The sequence below is a fragment of the Tachyglossus aculeatus genome, chromosome 21 (assembly GCF_015852505.1).
Source record: "Tachyglossus aculeatus isolate mTacAcu1 chromosome 21, mTacAcu1.pri, whole genome shotgun sequence".
Classification (NCBI taxonomy): Eukaryota; Metazoa; Chordata; class Mammalia; order Monotremata; family Tachyglossidae; genus Tachyglossus; species Tachyglossus aculeatus.
The window spans coordinates 49,981,471-50,001,713 of record NC_052086.1 but is presented as its reverse complement, the minus strand read 5'-3'; the positions used below and the strand labels follow the sequence as shown (position 1 = coordinate 50,001,713).

The window sequence follows — 20,243 nt, the reverse complement described above, 5'->3', positions numbered from 1 at the left end:
CAGCGGGCTCACAGTCCAGAAGTCATCTTATCCCCATTCTAGAAGTCATCTTATCCCCATTTTACAGAGGACGAAACTGAGACCCAGAGAAGCTGTGACTTGTCCAAACTCATACCACAGGCAAGTGACGCAGCAGGGATTAGAACCTAGGTCTCCTGAATCCCAGGCCTGTGCTCTTTCCACTAGGCCTCAGTACCAAGGACGCTAGCTTCTGGATTCTCTCATCAGCCTGGCCGAAAGGGAGAATCCAGCAGAGGGCAGAGGAAGACTTTTGTTCCCCTCTGTTCCTGTGTGGATGGACTACAGGGGCCCCAGCCAGACCAGAAGGGAAGAATGAAGCCTCTGTATTCATTCATTCATTCATTGTGTGTGGAGCACCGTACTAAGCGCTTGGAAAAGTACAATACAACAATAAATCTTTAAAGACCCAGTGCTGAGAGCAGAAGGGGCCGACACGCCCAGAGCAAACTGTAGAGAGGACACTCTGTTCCGGCTGGCGCCGAGGAACACCGAGATACAGATTATTTGCACTCCACATCTTCAAGACACGAGCAGAGGTTTAATAGGGAAACATTACACAGGGCAGTGCCGTAGGTAAACAAGCCAGGGTTCAAAGGCACAGTGTTTGGGATGATCCAAGGAAATGGTGCGGTAGGGAGTTACCCCATCTTGAAGGCAGCTGGACCTATGATTTCTGCTGCCCCTCCGGCCCAGAGCAGTTGGAGAGCCAAACCCTAGTGCCACCGATTTCCTGCCTCAGGTGTGGCTACCAGCTGGTGTGGGGCAGAGGCCTCCTAGAGGGGATGGATGGATCCCCATGATGCCCACCTCGTCATCAGTTTCCTGTTTTCTGCCAGGCACAAGGCTGCCAGATTCCAAATAGCCTTGGGCAAATCATAATTCGTACAGCAGGAGGAGTAAAGAATAGCGGCGGTCCTCCTGAGATCCCTCTATGAGGGACATCTTGACTTTTCTTGGAAAACAGTTTGGGAACTGGCCCTCGAATTTTGCCTTTGGGATTTAGCCCTCGTTCCCAAACAGAGCACTGAGGACAGGTTTTGGGTGAGGACAGAGGCCCTTAAGAAGTAGCAGGGAGACTGATCCCCTTTGTGGGGACCCTTCTGGGAGTTACCCGGCTCCCCTGCTCAATTCATTTCCTCTTCTGGCCATCTTCCTCTTCCTCTGCCCCTGAAGGGTCTCCGGCCAGCCCGGGGTGGGGCTCCTCTATCTGCAGGGAGTCGTACATGGGGGGAGGGGTCGCCGGCCGGGAGCTGACAGGCAGGGGCAGCCTGAGGGCCGCATTGAAGGTGGGCAAGCCGTCGTCAAAAATGGGCACGGGACTGTTGGCCTCATCTTCCCGGGGAGGCTCTGAAGGAGCCCAGACCTGCCTGACCTTCTGTCGGCTCCAGCAGCACCTCACTAGGACCCAGATCACGTCGACCAACAAGACCTCGATGATCTCCACCACGCACACGATGGAGCAGCTCAGCCACAGACCCATTTGGCCTCCGAGATTGGATATCAGGTCAGAAATCTGAAACGGAGCACAAGGTGACGACAGAGTTCACAAATCGGAAAGGAGGCCCGAAGGAAAAATGGTCACAGAGGCAAGAGCTTGCTAGCAAAGGAGCCACATTCTCCTAGTAGCCTGGAGTTTCTGGAACACAGCATAGCCTTGGGGATAGAACACGGGCCTGGGAGTTAGAAGGTCATGAGTTCTAATCCCTCTCCCCCACTTGTCTGCCCTGTGACCTTGGGAATGTCACTTCACTTCTTTGGGCCTCAGTTACCTGATCTGTAAAATGGGAATTGAGTCTGTGAGTCCCACATGGGACAGGGGCTGTGTCCAACACAATTTGCTTGTAGCCACCCCAGCGCTTAGCACAGTGCCTGGCACAAAGTAATCACTTAACAAATTGTCATGTCTTATGCTGTTGAGTCATCTCTGACCCATAGCAACGCCATGGACACATCTCTCCCAGAACACCCCACATCCATCTGCAATCGTTCTGGTACTGTATCCATAGACTTTCCTTGGTAAAAATACAGAAGTGGTTTACTACTGCCTCCTTCCAGACAGAAAACTTGAGTCTCTGCCCTAGACTCTCCCATGCTGCTGCTGCCCAGCACAGGTGAGTTTTGACTTGTAGCAGATTACCTTCCACTGGCTAACACTGCCCAAGCTAGGAAGGGGATGGGTATGCCTCTGCTTGACTCCCCTTCCTGTAGTCGAGACTGGTAAAGTACTGGAAACTCTCCAGATGTGACCTTGAGAGGATGCTTCACAAAAACCATAGTTATTATTATCATTTCTCTCTGAAGTGGACCTTCAGGTGGTGGTTGCTTGCAGTACCTCCACATGCGTGAGTCTTCCTGGCTATCCCGCAGCATCGCTTCACTGAAGCACCCACTGACTGAGCATCATGGCTGAATTAAGCTGTTCATTCTGGGCTTCTGGAGGCTCTGATTTAGCAGAAAACAACAACCTAGAAGAGGATTGGTCACATCCTTGCCTAAGACTAAGGGCACATAGGTGTGGTCCTTTGAGAAGCAGCTTGGTCTAGTGGGAGGGGGCTGAAAGTCAGGATTCCTGGATTCTAGCCCCAGCTTTGTCACTGCCACTGACAGACTAGGAAGCCTGGGCCAAGTCACTGAAGCTCTCAGGGTCTCAGCTATCTCATCTGTAAACTGGGAGTGGTCACAGTCGTTCTTCCCGGCCTCAAAGGGACATTGTGAGGGTGATGAAGTTTGAGAGACCATCGGAATGAAAGAGCTTTGGGAAAGAAAAAACATGAGACAGAGAACTCAATTCTCTTCTCTGGACCCCCTTAAAAACTCAAATTGCAGGACTCCCACTCGTCTTGCAGCAGGAGGAAAGTTAAGAGGGAATGGAGAGGAGAAGGCAGAGGCCCTCCACTCTTCTGCGAATATGTGCTGATCATTTACAGGCCTTCATCAGGGGAGCTTGAGCCATTCATTCATTCAATCATATTTATTGAGTGCTTACTGTGTGAAAAGCCCTTAAACAGTCACTCACACTGGTAGAAGGTTTCTCCAAGTTGATTCTCTGGAACAGGTTTTTGTAAAATATATTCAAGTTGGCAAAATCTCTCCTAAGGGAGGAAACAGAGAGAGCAGTATTCACCAAGAAATTTAGGAAACCAGAGGGATAGAAGCTAGGTTGTAAGTTCCTTGTGGGCAGGGCTTCTGCCTACTAACTCTGTGGTTATCTCCCAAATGCATACTTCAAGGCTCTGCACAGCGTAAGAACTCAGTAAATGCTACTGATTGATCAGTGGAGTTCAAGAAGATAAACTCTTTCAAAGTCTTACTGAGGGCACATCTCCTCCAAGAAGGCTTCCTTGGCTAAGCCCTCATTTCCTCTTCTCCCACTCCCTCTGCATCTTCCTGATTTTCTCCCCTTACTCATCATTCTCCGCCCTCAGCTCCACAGCACTTATGTTCATCTCCGTAATTTATTTATTCATTTTATTGTCTGTCTCTCCCTCTAGACTGTGACTTTGTCGTGGGCAGGGAATGTATCTACCAACTCTGTCCTATTGTTGTGGCATAGTCTCCCAAGTGCTTAGTACAGTGCTCTGCACACAGTAAGCACTCAATAAATAAGATTGATTGATTGATTGATTTCAGGTTCTGCTCTGCTTGCCACAAATCTGAATCAGAGAGACAAACCCCAGGGTCTTTTCTCTGATTACTGTTATTACAGAGGCCTATGACTCTGGGATGAAATGGCAATGAATTCACCCAAAAGATTCCCAGAAGAAAGATGACCGTGAAAACTAAGGAACCCTTAAAAGGAGGCAATCAGCTCATACTCGAGACTTCTGTGGAAAGATACTTCTCCTGACCTCCATTCCTGAACCAGCTGCCTAGTCCCATTCCCGAAGGTGCAACTTTTCCCTCTTAAGAAGCCCAGTTAAAGGTCCATTTCTGCCAGGAAGCTTTCCGAGAGTGAGCTAGAGAGGAGTGGGAACATCAAGATGTCATATGGGTTCCAGAGGGCTTCTGTTGCTGCTTCTGATACCCCACTAAACCCCTCCAGGGACTGGTCTGGCTGGAGTCGGAGGGTAGTTCTGGTACCAGGGGAGTGATTCTCCAGGGGTAAGGAAGGGAGGTAGTCAGCCAGTCAGTCAGTCAATCAAATTTATTGAGCGCTTACTTTGTGCAGAGCACTCTACTAAGTGTTTGGGAGAGTATAATACAATCAATCAATCAATCAATCGTATTTATTGAGCGCTTAGTATGTGCAGAGCAGTGTACTAAGCGCTTGGGAAGTACAAATTGGCAACACATAGAGACAGTCCCTACCCAACAGTGGGCTCACAGTCTAAAAGGGGGAGACAGAGAACAGAACCAAACAACATACCAACAAAATAAAATAAGTAGGATAGAAATGTACAAGTAAAATAAACAAATAAATAAATAAATAAATAAATAGAGTAATAAATATGTACAACCATATATACATATATACAGGTGCTGTGGGGAAGGGAAGGAGGTAAGACGGGGGGATGGAGAGGGGGACGAGGGGGAGAGGAAAGAAGGGGCTCAGTCTGGGAAGGCCTCCTGGAGGAGGTGAGCTCTCAGCAGGGCCTTGAAGGGAGGAAGAGAGCTAGCTTGGCGGATGGGCAGAGGGAGGGCATTCCAGGCCCGGGGGATGACGTGGGCCGGGGGACACTAGACCCATTCCCTACCCACAATGAACTTACAGTCTAGAAGGGGAGACAGACATTAATATAAGTAAGACTGAGTTTCTGTAGACTTCGAGCTCATTGTGGGCAGGGAATGTGACTACCAACTCTTCTGTGTTATACTCTCCCAAATGCTTAGTACAGTGCTCTGGACACAGTAAGCGCTCAATAAATATGATTGAGATAGAATGAGACCTTTCCCTTCACCTCCCTGGACCCAAAGAGAGTCAAGCAGGCTCATAGCTAGGCTCCAGATTGGCCCTGGTAAACTCCCAGGAAACAGCCAGTATGGCCAGAGTTAACTAAGAGAAAGAAACTGTGGAAGCAGAGTTCTACTCAACTTGTTTAATGTTTGGTTGGGTCCGAGGCCCTTGTCCCAAGTCAGAACAGGCAGCATCCACTTCTAGAGGATAGGACACAAAAGAGTAGTGAGTTAGTGAGTGAGTGAGGAGAGAGAAGCCTCAAGAAGGAAGTCTTGTTTTCTCACTGACCTTGCTCTTCTCAGCATTAAAGGAAGTCCATTTCAATGACAGTTTCCTCTCCCTCTTTCAGGCTTAACATCTGAGGGATGAGGCTGCCCTCAAGCAGCCTGTCTGGGCTCTTTTCCTTCCTGGGTCACTCATTCCCCAAAGACACTGGGCTGTATTTGCACTCCTGACCAGGACAGCTTGCAGAGTGGGGGAGACCATTGGTCATCAACACAGGATGGCCAGAGAGGGGACTGTCCAACTGTTAGAGAAGCAGCATGGCCTAATGGAATTAACGTAGGCCTGGGATTCAGAGGAACTGGGTTTGAATCCTGGCTCTGCTACTTGTCTGCTGTCGTGACATTGGGAAAGTCACTTGACTACTCTCTGCCTCAGTTTCCTCATCTGTAAAATGGGGGTTAAAATCCTATTCCCTTCTACCTATGCTGTGAGCCCTATGCAGGACAGGGACTGTGTCCAATGTGATAACCTTGTATCTACTCTATTGCTTAGAACAGTGCTTGGCACTTAGTATATGTTTAACAAGTACCATAATAATAATTATTATTGTTATGATTATTATTGTTACCTTGAGAATGGAACCCTTAAAGAAAGGGACATAAACTGACTTAAACACTTACCTCAGAAACATCTGACGGCCACTGGGCCAGATTGATATTTAGTTCCCACTCACTAGACCTGGGGGGAGAAGATAGGATATCTCATGGGTTTGCATCTTCAACTTTTTTTAAAGCACTTACTATGTGCTAGGCATTGTGTGGGTACAACATAAATTAGATTTAGACACAGGTCTGTTCAAACGTGAGGCTCAAAATTCTTGAAGGGACAAAGAACAAGTATCTCATCACCATTTTACAGGTGAGGAAACTAAGGTCCAGAGAGGTTAAATGATTTACACAAGGTCACCCAATAGGCTTGTGTCAGAGCTAGCTCTAGAAATAGGAAATCATTTTAATTATCCAATATAAGTCAGACTTACCCACATTCCTCTTTGCAAATCTTCTGACATTCCAGCTCTTCTTTAACAAACTTCTGGTGCAGTTTGTAGTAGCACTTCACTGCAAGGAGAGAAAGGGGGAAGGATTGGAGAAGCCACAGAAACTATAATAGCACCTCTTAATGGCCTACCTGTTGGAGACCAGCTAAGATCTCTGCTCTCTTCTTTCTTTCCTCCATTTCTTACTCCTTCTTCATCACCCGTCTCATCATTCCATAACTCCTTTTGACTCTTTCCTCGTGTTTCCAATGCCCATAATTTAGTCATCCTCCTTCCTGGAAACTCACTCCAATCATACTTCCTAAATAATGTATACTCCAGACTCTTTGTTCTTAGTGTGGTGATGAGAATGATTACAAGTCCCATGTCAAGCTTTTCAAGCAGCTGCACGCATAGATAACTTTGTGTCTTTAGAAATTGCTATCAATGGAGTAATATAAAGCACTTTGAACTAACAGGTAGGTTCTCTTGGGTCCCAATACAGCATGTCCCCTCAGCATCTGGTGAAACTACATGAAGATCAAGTAGGGGCTCCCTTCATTTTCCTCTTTTGGCTGACACACTAAAGTGATGTGTTCTTCCCATTTTCCATTTCCCTCTTGTTTGGAAGTTCCCTTAGCCAAGGATGAGTTGTTTCTTTATTTGGGAAATGCTGGAAGTTGTTGTGGGACATTGAGTAAATCAGTTCTCATTTAACTTACCAACTGGAGAAGCAGCATGGCCTAGCAGAAAGAGCACGGGTCTGGGACTCAGAGGACCTGGATTCTGATCCTGGCTCTACCACTTTCCTACTGTGTGACCTCGGCCAAGCCACTTCATTTCTCTGTGCCTCAGTTACCTCATCTGTAAAATGGGGATTAAGACTGTGAGCTCCATTTGGGACAGGGACTGTGTCTGACCTGATTATCTTGTATCTACCCCAGTGATTAGGACAGTACTTGACACACAGTAAGCGCTTAACAAATACCATTTGAATTTTTTTAAAAAAAACTTACTCCATTGGGGGTGTTGGTCAAAGTTACAGTACTTTGCAGCAGGAGGCAATGGCTGAGAGGAAAGGGCACAGTGACATTTCTCCACCATCTGCATCTGGAAGCATGAGTGAAAGCAGATCTGTGGGAAGAGAGGATCCTCTAGACTATAAGCTCATTGTGGGCAGGGAATGTTTCTGTTATATTGTTACACTGTACCCTCCCAAGCACTTAGTAGGGTACCCTGCACAAAGGAAATGCTCAGTAAATACAATTGTCTGACTGACTTGATGCTGAAGATGAACACCCTGGCAGCAAAGTGGAAATCACAACAGTACGGTGGCTACCTCTTTGGAGTAGTTTGCATTGAAGAGGTTCATCACAGGCACATCACTTCCATCCACAGTACACTTGTTGTGTGGTTGTTGGCTCTTCTCCAATTTAACCTGAAAACCCCAAAAGAATACATGAAAACGAACCTAGCAGGGAGGCATCAGATGCTCAAATATTCAATTCCTATCAGCACCGTATGTCTATTTATTTGTATATGCCATTATTTATTTAGCTAGCCCATCAGGCCATATTTGCACTGCTACTTGTTATAACCTTGTTCTTCCCACTATTTGCAAATCACTTTAGGTTGTTTATCTGTTCACATAGGTTGTAAATTCCTTGAGGATGGGTAACATGTGCTTTGCTTCCATTCCTAATCTCTCTAACTCTTTGGACAGTGGTTTATGCTCAATAAACAGCATTGGCTGATTGATTTTCAACCAGGCCTCAGGGTGTTTACTTAACCTGCTAAATGTTCACTAACACTAGAGCCCTGATGCATCTGAAGAAGAAAGTATCAATAGTTGAGGAAACAGAGCTCCAGAACTGTGTTGAGGATCTGATCAGTAATTGTATTTGCTGGAAATCTGGCTTTTTTTAGGAGGCAGAGGAATGGTTAAGGCTTTATTGATTTTGAAATGTCTCCTAAAGACAGACCAGGTATATTTTATTAAAATTATAGCATTATGGGATAGGGGAATTGGGGGGGGTGGGGAGGGTAAAACTAATCTCAAGGCTGAGGAAGTGCACTTTTTCTCAATTTACTGGAACTATAATATAAATCTAACCATAAGAGGCACTTTTTAAAAATGGTATTTGCTAAGTGCTTACAATGTGCCAGGCCCTGAAATAAGTGCTGGGGTAGATACACGCCAATCAGGCTGGACACAGTCCTTGTCTCACAAGGGGCTCACTATTTTAATCTCCATTTTGCAGATGAGGTAATCGAGGCACAGAGAAGTGAAGTGACTTGCCCAAGGTCACACGGCAGACAAGCAGCAGACCTGGGTTTAGAACTCAGGTCCTTCTGACTCCCAGGCCTGGGGCTCTAGCCACAAGGCACGATGCTTCTCCAGCTTCTTCTTTATGGCTGTGTTCAAAGAAGTTGGTGACAATGGTGTTGGAATCAGTCAGCCTCCCAGGCAAAGGTTTGTCAATGGAAAGACTTTCCCTGCTGCACTGAACACAACCGACCCTGAGCACCTGTGCAAATACTGCAATAATGTTTTGTAGGTGAGAAGCAGTGTGCTTCTTAAGCCCAAGGCCTTACCGTGATTACTGGCTCATTGTTAAGGGCCAAAGTCCAAGACAGAACCTTGCTGAACGTGACCATAAACCTGAGGTGGGGAGACTGAGCAAGGCTGATACCCAGCAAACTGCACAAACTCTTCAGCCCAGCAGCATCATCTGACCCAAGAAAGCCCTGCACAACTGTCTCAGGACAGTGGAGGAAGAAAAGCCCCGGAGAAAAAGCTCCAGAACTCTTCAGTTCATAGAGTGTCTCTCAGGAAAGAAGAAATAGCAGAAACCCAGAAATCTCCCATGGTGTCCTCCAGAACCCGTTAATCATTCAGTTAGACATATTTATTATTAATAATGATAATTGTGGTATTTGTTAATCTCTTAGGATGTGCCAAGCACTGTTCTAAGTGCTGGGGTAGATAAGAGGTAATCAAGTTGGATACAGTCCCTGTCCCACGTGGGACTCCCAGTCTTTATCCCCATTTTACAGATGAAGTAACTGAGGCACAGAGAAGTTGAGTGACTTGCCTAAGATCACACAGCAGACGTGGCAGAACGGGGATTAGAACTCACATCCTCAGGCTCCCAAGCCTGTGCTCTTTATAATAATAATGATGATGGCATTTGTTAAGCTTTTACTATGTGCCAAGCACTGTTCTAAGTGCTGGGGGGGGGGGGATACAAGGTAATCAGGTTGTCCCACATGGGGCTTACAGTCTTAATCCCCATTTTACAGATGAGGTGACACAACTGACAAGTGGTGGAGCCAGGATTAGAACCCATGACCTCTGACTCCCAAGCCCATGCTCTTTCCACTGAGCCACATGCTTCTCACTGAGTTTTTGAGTTCTGTGTGTAGAGCCCTGTTCTAAGCATTTGGGAAAATACAATACAACAGAGTTGGTAGACTCTTTTCCTGCCCACAAGGAGCTTACATCCTATAAGATCCATACACATTCAGTTGTGGGTGGGGAGGAAAGCAGAATTCAAAGCTGCTCTCCTCTGACTTACCTGTAAGTCATGCTATTAGATGAGTGTCCAGGGAACCAGACCCAGGGCCAACTCTGTTATATTGTATACTCCCAAGCACTTATTATAATATTCTACACACAGTTGTGCTCAGTGAACACCACTGACTGATGGATTGATTGACTATGATCCAGGGTTACTTCTAACACCTGGTGGGTTCTCATTTGGAAGCAGCCTTCAGAGGGCCTTATAAAATGCTCTCAGTAGCTGTTCTGGCCAAGTTAACTGGGCTTCTTTCTTGAGTCATGTCTTCCTGCTAACACCTGGCTTTTGGACCTGACTCTCACCTGTGACTCTTGTTTTGCTTGCATCTTGCCCTGTTACCTGCCTTTAACCAGTCCTGTTTGGCCTTCAGTCTGGCCTCACCTCTACCTGCTGGATCAAGTTCCTTTGCTTCCAACCTGCCTGGATCTTTGCCAGCCTGAACACATTGTTTCGAACTTCCTGGGCTGGTATTGGGCCACCTTTTGGCCAATAGGTTCTCCAGATGCCTCACTGTCCCTGGATCCTGAGTAAGTTTCAGTACAACCATTGTGGCAGTCATTGTTACCCTTTGGGTTCTCAACTATGTGATGTGGAGCCTCTGCTTGAGAGCTGGCTGATTCCTGCAAAACACCCTTGACCTGGGCTGGCAAACAGTTATGCCGATTAAAGTGGCATAACCGGACTCCTATTACCTCTCTTAGACACCAATTTATCTGGACCACCACCAGCATGGATGTAGTGGACAGAGCATGGGACTGGGAGTCAGAAGGTCATGGGTTCTAATCCAGGCTTCTCCACTTGTCTGCTGTGTGACTTTGGGCAAATCACTTTACTTCTCTGGGCCTCAGTTATCTCATCTGTAAAATGGGGATTAAGACTGTGAGTCCCACAAGGGACAGGGACTGTGTCCAATCCGATTTGCTTGTATCCACACCAGCACTTAATACAGTGCCTGGCACAAGTAATTGCTTAACAAATATCATTATTATTATTATTATTATTATTACCGTGCTCAAGACAGGAGGGCATGGAAGCTTTGCATTTTGGAAGAGTGGTTCTAGGGGAGTAGAGTTTGGGTGGGCCATCTCCCATTTGAAGCACTTAGTGCAGTGCTTTGCACACAGTAAGCTCTCAATAAATACGGTTGAAGGAATGAATGAATGAATTTGAAGGGAACACTTTATCCATGACGGCCTCTGAACTTGAGCATAGACCCTAGGTAACACATGTAAACTCTGGGCTCCATAGGTTGTGGGCCAACATGAAGAGTAAAAAAAAGTAGAAGCAGCATGGCGTAGTGGCTAGAGCATGGGCCTGAGAGTCAGAAGGTCATGGGTTCTAATCCTGCTCTGCTGCTTGTCTGCTGTGTGACCTTGGGCAAGTCACTTCACTTCTCTGTGCCTCACTTTCCTCATCTGTAAAAAGGGGATTGAGACTGGGAGCTCCACATGGGACAGGGACTGTGTCCAACCTGATTAGCTTGTATCCACCCCAGAACTTAGTGTAGTGCCTGGCACATAGTAAACACTTAACAGATACCATAATAATAATAATTATTAGAACTGTTCTGGGGCAGTTTGCTACAAGAGGAACCAAAGAACCAGGGTAGCCTAGTGAAAAAAGAACAGGCCTAGAAGTCAGAGGACCTGGGTTCTAATTTTGACTCTGTCACTTGCCTGTTATGTGACCTTAGGGAATTCACTTCTCAGTTTCCTCAGCTGTGAAAGGGGGATTCAATACTTAAACTGTGAACCTCATATGGGACAGGAACTATGTCTAAGTTCTCAGTTCCCTTACTCCCTCTCCCATCTATCTCACTTATGCACTTTGATTTGTACCCTTTAGGCACATGATCTCCACCCCAATCTCAGCCCCATAGCATTTATGTAAATATCTGTATTTTATTTTAATGTCTGTCAGCCCCTCTAGACTGTAAGCTCATTGTGGGTGGGGAATATGTCTACCAGCTCTGTTGTATTGTACTCTCTCAAGTGCTTAGTACAGGGCTCTGCACACAGAAAGCTCGCAGTAAATACTTTTGATGGATTGAATACCACTATATAATACTACTATATATTAGTATACTATTATACTATATAATAATAATACTATTACTACTACTCAAGGCAAAGGTTTAGTCCTTTGGGGAAGTGAGGGCTTCAATTCATTATAGCAGCAGTAATAACAACAGCAGTAGCAGCAATAATGCTTTCTAGATTCCATGATTAGTCCCTTTGATGGGAAATGGTTTATCACTTACCAGATGCATCCCTATGGAAGTGGCCTTTCCTGTCTCTATTGCGGTCCATTTATTCTCTATATAGGGGTATTCATCTTGGTGATGGACAATAGCTTTGACCCCATATGATGAGACCAGAAAGGGGTTATATTCCTCTTTGTCGATATAAAGGATAGCTTGCAGTCCTGGGAAGAGAAGCAAATGTCTCACCATTTCAAAATGGAAATATTTAACCACCTCGGAAGACTCATCAATCAACATAAAATTTTGCTTATCCATTCTCACAATCTTTAGTGCATTGAATTATCCGATAATCCATTTTTCCAGAGGGTTTTTAGCCAGAATATTATTATGGAATTAGGGAATGCTTGCCCAACATCATGAGACTGTTTGGATTCAGCATAATGCAGGTGGGAAAAAACAGTTTGTGCACATTGGAATGGGTAAGGAAAAGTCTACTCCATGAGACCTAGCCCAGCTAGATTGTAAGTTTCTTCTAGACTGTAAGCTCCTTCTAGACTGTAAGCTTGTTGTGGGCAGGGAACATGTCTACTAATTCTATTATGCTATACTCTCCCAAGTGTTTAGTAAAATGCTCTGCACACAGTATAGCACTCAATAAATATGACTGATTTATTGAGTCATTGGTAGCACATAGAGAGCAGATCTGGGAATCAGGAGACTTGGGTTGCAGTCTCAACTCTGCCCCTGGCCTGTTGAGTTACCTTAGGCAAGTCACTTAACCATTCTGCCTCAGTTCTCTCATCTATAAAATGGTGATAAAATATTTACTCTCATTCCCTCTTAGAGAGTCATCTGTGCCTGCTCTGATTATCGAGTATTTACTCCAGCATGTAGTACCTAGAAAGGGCTTAATAATGGCACTCATTGTAGTATGATTATTATTAATGTGATTACAGTGCAAGTCTTTCTCTACATGGAGTTTTCCAAGAATGCAACACCCTCACTATAGAGGGCTAGGTGTATCTTGGGATTTTATGGCTCAAAAAGATGAATTCTTCTCTCCTGGGCTCTTTTCTCATCCCAGTCATAACCCTGTTTTGAAGGAGAACTCACTTTCCTCGAGCTGGCAGCTTCTTTGGCCACCAGTGCCTCAGGCTTCTTATGTGACTTCAACTTGAGAGCAAATTCATTAAAATAACCCTTACTTGGGGAGATTAGTCTCTAATCTTATGGCATCGAGGAACAGTTTTCTCAGTTCCTCAGGGTAATGGGGGTCAGAGGTAGGACAGATCAGAAATAATCCAAAATTATTATTTAAGCTTTAAGAGTCAACCTCTTCTATTGTCTTCCCACCTTCCAGACCAAGACTTTCACCTGAGCTACTAACAAGGAGTAAAATCAACTAATGTGAGTTTTTGAAGTTTATCTATCCCTGCACACCCTCTGATGGGGGTATTAATAGGTAACAAATGGTCCAAAGGTGAGTGACAGAAGGGATATGGTGGAGAAGCATAGCCTAGTGGAAAGAGTACAGGCTTGGGAGTCAGAAAGATATGAGTTCTCATCCCGGCTCTGCCACTTGTTTGCTGTGTGACCCTGTGTGTGTCATTTCACTTCTCTGTGCCTCAGGTACTTTATCTGTAAAGCGGGAGAGGGATTATGTCCAACCCAATTAGTTTGTATTCACCCCAGCACTTAGTACAGTGCCTGGCACATAGTAAGTGCTTAACAAATACCACAAATCAACAAATTGGCTTATCAATTTCCGAGATGAGGTTCCTGAGTGCACTTTACATCCCACAAATGTTACAATGGGTCCTGAGACAGGTACAAGGCAAATAGTTGCCTCACTAAAGAATTACCCCATTCTCTTGATACATTAGCACCAGATCTGGGGCCTGGGTGAGAAAACACTTCAATGATAAGGAAAATCTGGAAAGAAATCTCCCAGGGTTACAAGTGCATGTGATACAGGAATCACTTTGGAAGGAAAAGATTTGGGAAGGGAAGAAGCTTATCTCTAATTCTTGGCAACAGAGGCAAAAAGAGAACATTTCCTTCAGAAACCCACACATTTGGGTTCATTCATTCAATCCTAATTATTGAGTGCTTACTGTGTGCAGAGCCCCATACTAAGCGCTTGGGAGAGTACATTACAACAATAAGCAGATACATTCCCTGCCCAAAATGAGCTTACAGGGTGGGGAAGGGGGATACAGACATCATGGAAAATAAATAAATTACAGATATGTATCTAAGTACTCTGGGGCTGGGAGGGAGGAAGAACAAAGGGAGCAATGCAAAAGGGAGTGGGAGAAGAGGAAAGGGGGGCTTACTCTGGGAAGGCCTCTTGGAGGAGATGTGCCTTCAATAAGGCTTTGAAGTAGGGGAGAGTAATTGTCAGATTTAAGGAGGGAGGACGTTCCAGGCCAGAAGCAGGATATGGGCTAGGAATTGGCAGATAGGCGAGATGGAGGCTCAGGGAGAAGGTTAGCACTAGCCACTCTGTTAACATGTTCTCCAATCTGGTTTGGTAATGAATTTCTGAAGTCTAGAGTCTCTTACCATATTCACTGCCTCCCAAGGAAGTACTAAGAACAGGCTCCTCTTTTCCACTGTTGAAAGTGTAGCAGTTTCCATACTCCGGGTGATGGAATAGAGTGAAGTGTCTAAAAGCCAGGAAACAGGTCTTTTGACTTTATCCAACTAAAACAGGGTGAGTATTCCCCCAAGGATCTTAGAAGTTAATGAAAATCTGTAGCCATAATTTACCAGTACTGTCCTATCTCAGGGTTCAAAGCATTTGTCTTTTGCCCATGAAATGTGTTTCTTGGGCAAAAAACAAATGGTGTTTTTTTTTCTCAAAAATCCACCTAGAAGTGGGGCAAAAGTGGGTGCAATATTCTTGCAGACATCTGGTAAACAAGTATAAAAAATTTTTTACAAAGTTTTATTAATCATCCCTGCTCTTCCCTTAGTACTGGAAGCAATCTAACTGAGATTATTATTCTTTACCAATTGCCTGGCATTGAGCATTACCGGCCTTGGATAAGATAGTACATGGGTAAATAAATGGGCTTAAACAGTACATTTGACTGTATAAGCAGTAAAAAAGAGGGGCTCTTCCTCCAATATCCAGGCAGAGAGTTTCTGTGGGTTTGGAAATGGTCTTGTAATACAGGGAGAAGTTCTCACTTTGATTGGAGAGGATCTTTGAGGGAAAACATCTTCATCTACAGGTGGTCCAGCTCTACACTCTGCAAATGGGGATGATCCCAATTTCATGAAGATCCTTCCCATGGTATTTCTCTGATTTCTAGGAATGGAGAGACTAACCCTATTTAAATATGAAAAGCTCTTTGCCCTCCCCAATCCCAGAAGGCCCTGGAATTGTGTCTATTATTTTATTCCCACCCCCATGCCATTCTTAAGAAAGGGGGAGGCTGGGGGATTTTTGTTCTACTCATTGGCTGGTTTAATTAATATTAGAACTTATTAAAAACAGTAGTTGAGTGATTGGGTCAATTTTTGACCCTCTGATGTTTAATAGTCAAGTGTTTATTACAGTAGCCCCTGAAGGGCATGTCATTAAAATAGACTTGCCTGGGCACTATCACCAGTTACTTCAGTGAACACCTGGAGCCCAGGCTACTGCTGTCACATTCCCAAATAGCCACATTATTCACTGAGTTTCCACTGCGTGGAGAGCACTGTACTCAGGGCACATAAAAAAAATGAAAGATGCTATCCTTGGCCTCAAGGACTCTACAATTGCATGTTGAAGACAACAGACAAAAACTAGTGAAAATACTAATGCTATGAAAGAGAAAAGATACAAATAACGGAAGCTAATAAATTAGCAAACAATAAGGAGGTATTCCCTGACTAATTTTTATTCTTTCAGGGTCAAATTCTTCCAATACCATCTCAGCCTTAGGGACTCGCTGTTGCCCACTGCACTTTCATTCATATCAATAATGAAAGCATTTATTAATTTTTTTTCTTCTATCTGTAAATAATTTTACCTGTCTCCCCTACTAGAGAAGCAGCGTGGCTCAGTGGAAAGAGCACAGGCTTTGTAGTCAGAGGTCATGGGTTCAAATCCTGTCTCTGCCACATGTCTGCTTATATCTATTCTATTTATTTTATTTTGTTATACATATCTATTCTATTTATTTTATTTTGTTAGTATGTTTGGTTTTGTTCTCTGTCTCCCCCTTTTAGACTGTGAGCCCACTGTTGGGTAGGGACTGTCTCTATATGTTGCCAACTTGTACTTCCCAAGCACTTAGTACAGTGCTCTGCACAAAGTAAGTGCTCAATAAATACGATTGATTGATTGATTGACCTTGGGCAAGTCACTTAACTTCTCGGAGCCTCAGTTACCTCATCTGTAAAATGAGCCCCACGTGGGACACCTGATCACCTTGTATCCCCCCCCACCCACCCTCCGGCGCTTAGAACAGTGCTTTGCACATAGTAAGCTCTTAACAAATGCCATCGTTATTATTATTATTACTAGATTATACGATCCTTGAGGGAAGGGATTTGGTCTTCTACCTCTAACTTTTAGAAGCACTTAGTTCAGTGTTGGGCACACAGTGCTTTTAATAACTGCTACTGATTTGGTAAACAGAAAAGTACGTGAGAACTGAGGTGACAGGTGAGATGGCATCATCAGACTGCAAACTCCTCAAGAGGCTTGGGCATTGCAGTAGCCCTACTAAAATCATATCTCCTCCTGAAGAGGTCCTCATTTCCCTTATTCACTCTCCCTTCTCTGAAACCTGTGCACTTGGGTTTGTAACCCTTAAGCAGTTGATATTCACCCCACCACCAGCCCCACAGCACTTAGATACATATCCTTATACTCTCCCATTTCCCCTACCTGGAACTGATTTTACTATCTGTCTTCCCCACTAGACTGTAAGCTCCTAGTGGGCAGGGATCATATCCAACAAAAATAGTGTTTGGTATTCTTCCAAGTGCTTAGTTCAGTGCTGTGCACACAGTAAATGCTCAATAAATACCATTAACTGATTGATCGATTGAATAGGAGCTCAACATATGCCGTCGATGATGCTGACATTGTCATCACCTCAATGGAGGGGGTGGGGAAGCTTGCCCCCACAATTTGAGTTGAGCTCCCAGCCTCTCCCATCTCCATCTCTGAGGGTTTCTGGTCAGGACTGAAAAGGCCCCAAATGGTGACCATCTGGCCTGTTAGCTCCTTGAAGCTGGTTTCCTTCAACCATTGCCTCCTTTTTGTCCCTGCACTCACAATGAAACATTGGTACCTGTAGATGTTGATACTGATGCTTGAGAAGGTAGACAATGGATCAAAGAGTGTCTTCTGGTGGAAATGACTTTTTAGGAAGACTTTAAAAGAGGAAGAAAGAAGGGAGGCCATTCCAGGCTGGAGTTCTGCACAGAGCTCATCCTCTGGATGAGCAAGAGTGGTTTGCCAGTCTCTCCGGATGGCCCAACCTTCAGGGGTAAGAGAAGACCTGAGTCCTAGGATGGGATATTTTTTTAACTGACCTGGAGTCACAAGGGAGCCCATCAAAGAAGCAGGTGACCAGAAACTCCTCAATGGAATAGCTCATTCTGATCTTCTCCTCGAGGGGCACTTGGGCCATGATAGTCAAGAAGTGAAGCTTGTACCATTCCTGAATGGCATCTATTCCAGAATTGAAAGCGTAGATAGTACAGCTGGTGGGGTCATCATTAGCACACTGTTGGCGAAAAATGAAAAGCAAGGCTCATGATGTTTCTATATTTTCACAAGGAAGTGGAGGAGTTGGAGAGATCCAGATAAAAGCAACACAAAATGATGAAAGAAATGGAAAACAGACCTGCAAGAAAAGGTTAAAATAGTGGGGGTTTTTTTGGTTTTTGTTTTTTTGGCATTTGTTAAACACTTACTATGTGCCAGGCACTGTCCTAAGCACTGGGTTAGGTACAAGCTAATCAGTTCATGTCCCACATGGATCTCACATTCCCCATTTAAAGATGAAGTAACTGAGGCACAGAGAAGTTAAATGACTGGCCCAAGGTCACCCAGCAGACAAGTGGTGGAGCCAGGATTAGAACCCAGTTTCTTCTGATTCCCAGGTCTGTGCTCTATCCACTAGACCACACTGCTTCCCAAAGCTCAGGTGATTCATGTTCAAAAAGGCTCTGGAACCACATTATGAAATCTCTTCAGTACATCAGCACAGGGTCCTGCACTGTGATCTGTAAAGGAAGCTGGGTGACAAAAACTCAACTCCATTGCCTTTGCTTGGAATATGTGGAAATGTTAGGGATATATCAAGGGCCAGGAAAAGTTCCTGCCTGGATCCAGTAGCCTTAAATAGCTAAAGAATCCTGGCTTCTTGCTCTTTCATTGAGGAGTTGTGAAGGGATGGGTACACTCTACCCACAATTCTCTAACTGGTCTTGTATTTATCTTTGTCCATATATTTTCTATTGTCTTTGATTTTTAATGTTCCATCACTCCTTATGTCTCTGTTGCCATCCCCTTTCTCCTTATTCTTAGATTGAGAGTCCCTTGGGGGTTAAGGACTGTATACAATTCTCATCCATGCTTTTCCTCCAAGGCTTATTTAGTACAGTGCTTTGTACACAGTTGGTTCCTTTAACAAACATATTCTTACTATATTAGGATGGCCTGGTCAGCCCATTTGAATGCATAGTTTTTCAGTCTGGGGTCCAGAAAAATTGAAGGGGTACAACTTTTATTGAGGGAGGATGCTGACCAACTGCTTGCCTTTTCCAAAGAGGAAATGGGCTTACATTGCAGCACAAAAGATTTATGTTAGTGGAAAAACTTATGGATGGTTAAGGTTGTAAAACTACAAAAAGCTTTCAAGGGGAAATGGTAGAATTTGCAACCACCTAGAGAGGTTTCTAGGACAGACCATCCTGCTGTGGATGGAGGCAGTAGGATAGGCTACATGTCTTCATGTAGACTGTAAGCTTATTGTGAGCAGGAAATAAGTCTGCTATATTGGTGATAATGTACTTTCCCAAGTGCTTAGTGCAGTGCTATGCACACAGTTAGTGCTCAGTAAGTATGACTGACTGACTGATTGACTGATTGATGTAGTCCTTTTAGCTCTAAAATTCTACCTTGGTGGGGAGCTTTAGAACAAAGAGTGCACTATAGGGTCTCCTCTATACCTATCAGCAGCCTTCCCTGCCATTTCCTGACCCTTTCTATACATTTTGTTCCTCTCAATCAATCAATCAATGGTTTTATTGAGCATTTACTGTGTGCAGAGCACTGTACTAAGCATTTGGGAGAGTACAATATAACAGAGTTAGTAGACAAGTTCCTTGCCCACAGTGAGCTTGCAGTCAATGGAGAGACAGACATTAGTGAAAATAAATAAATTACAGCTATGTAAATAAGCACTGTGGGCCTGAGGTCGGGGAGAATAAAGGGTGCAAATCCAAGTGCAAGGGTGATAATACTTATAGTAATGATAGTTACAATAATAACAATTATATAGTAATAATTATGATAATTTTAATCATCATCATAATCACTCAGTGGAGTGCTTCCTGGGTGCAGAGCACTGTACTAAGTACTTGGAAGAGTATAAGATAAAGAGTTGGTAGACATTCCCTTCTCACTTTGAGCTCACAGTTTAGAGGAGGGAGGCAGACATTAATATAAATAAATACATTTTGGCTATGTATGTAAGTGTTGTGGGGTTGAGGGAGGGGTGAATAAAGGGAGCAAATCAGGTTGATACAGAAGAGAGTGGGAAAGAAATGAGGGCTTAGTCAGGGAAGGCCTCTTGGAGGAGATGTGCCTTCAGTAAGGCTTTGAAGGTGGAGACAGTAATTGTTTACAATCTTAATAATGACCTTGTTTTCTCACAAAAAAACAAAGAGTTATGGAAACAGGAACAGAGCTCACCAGCTGGAATCCCACCATATCCTTGTGGGGCTGCAAGGAGGCAGTTGTGGGAGAAGCCTGGACAATGTCTCCTTTGATTTTCCATCTTCTTCCAGTGAGGATCTCAGTGGCCACCTTACTGGGGTCATTGTTTTGGAAAATGAGCAGAGGGAGGAAGTCGGTGAATTTCTTTCTTAGCCTTTTCTTGATGGTATCCAAGTTACCTCCCTGTAGAACCTTCAATCTGGTTTTTGAAAATCCATAAAGTTTCTTCAGTAGGTCCATGGTATAGGTGTCCAAGTCGACTAAAAGAGCTTTCTGTGTACTGTATCTATAGGTCAGAGAGGATGTTTTAGGGAAGGCTGTTTTCTCTG

General features: G+C 44.4%; 1 protein-coding gene across 1 annotated transcript in view; it reads right to left on the bottom strand.

Annotated features, from left to right (window-relative positions):
• Positions 1-1,150: 1,150 nt before the first annotated feature.
• LOC119942603 (amiloride-sensitive sodium channel subunit gamma-like) overlaps positions 1,151-20,243 on the bottom strand; it is a 42,413-nt gene continuing 23,320 nt past the window's right edge. Inside the window, exons 3-13 of the mRNA XM_038763458.1 lie at positions 19,891-20,200; positions 17,502-17,695; positions 14,526-14,629; positions 12,018-12,181; positions 7,516-7,614; positions 7,193-7,310; positions 6,180-6,258; positions 5,821-5,878; positions 5,054-5,115; positions 3,038-3,113; positions 1,151-1,534 (exon numbers count right to left, since the gene is read on the bottom strand). Of these exons, the coding sequence (XP_038619386.1) occupies positions 1,151-1,534; positions 3,038-3,113; positions 5,054-5,115; positions 5,821-5,878; positions 6,180-6,258; positions 7,193-7,310; positions 7,516-7,614; positions 12,018-12,181; positions 14,526-14,629; positions 17,502-17,695; positions 19,891-20,200 (1,648 nt within the window). The remainder of the gene's footprint in view (positions 1,535-3,037; positions 3,114-5,053; positions 5,116-5,820; positions 5,879-6,179; positions 6,259-7,192; positions 7,311-7,515; positions 7,615-12,017; positions 12,182-14,525; positions 14,630-17,501; positions 17,696-19,890; positions 20,201-20,243) is intronic.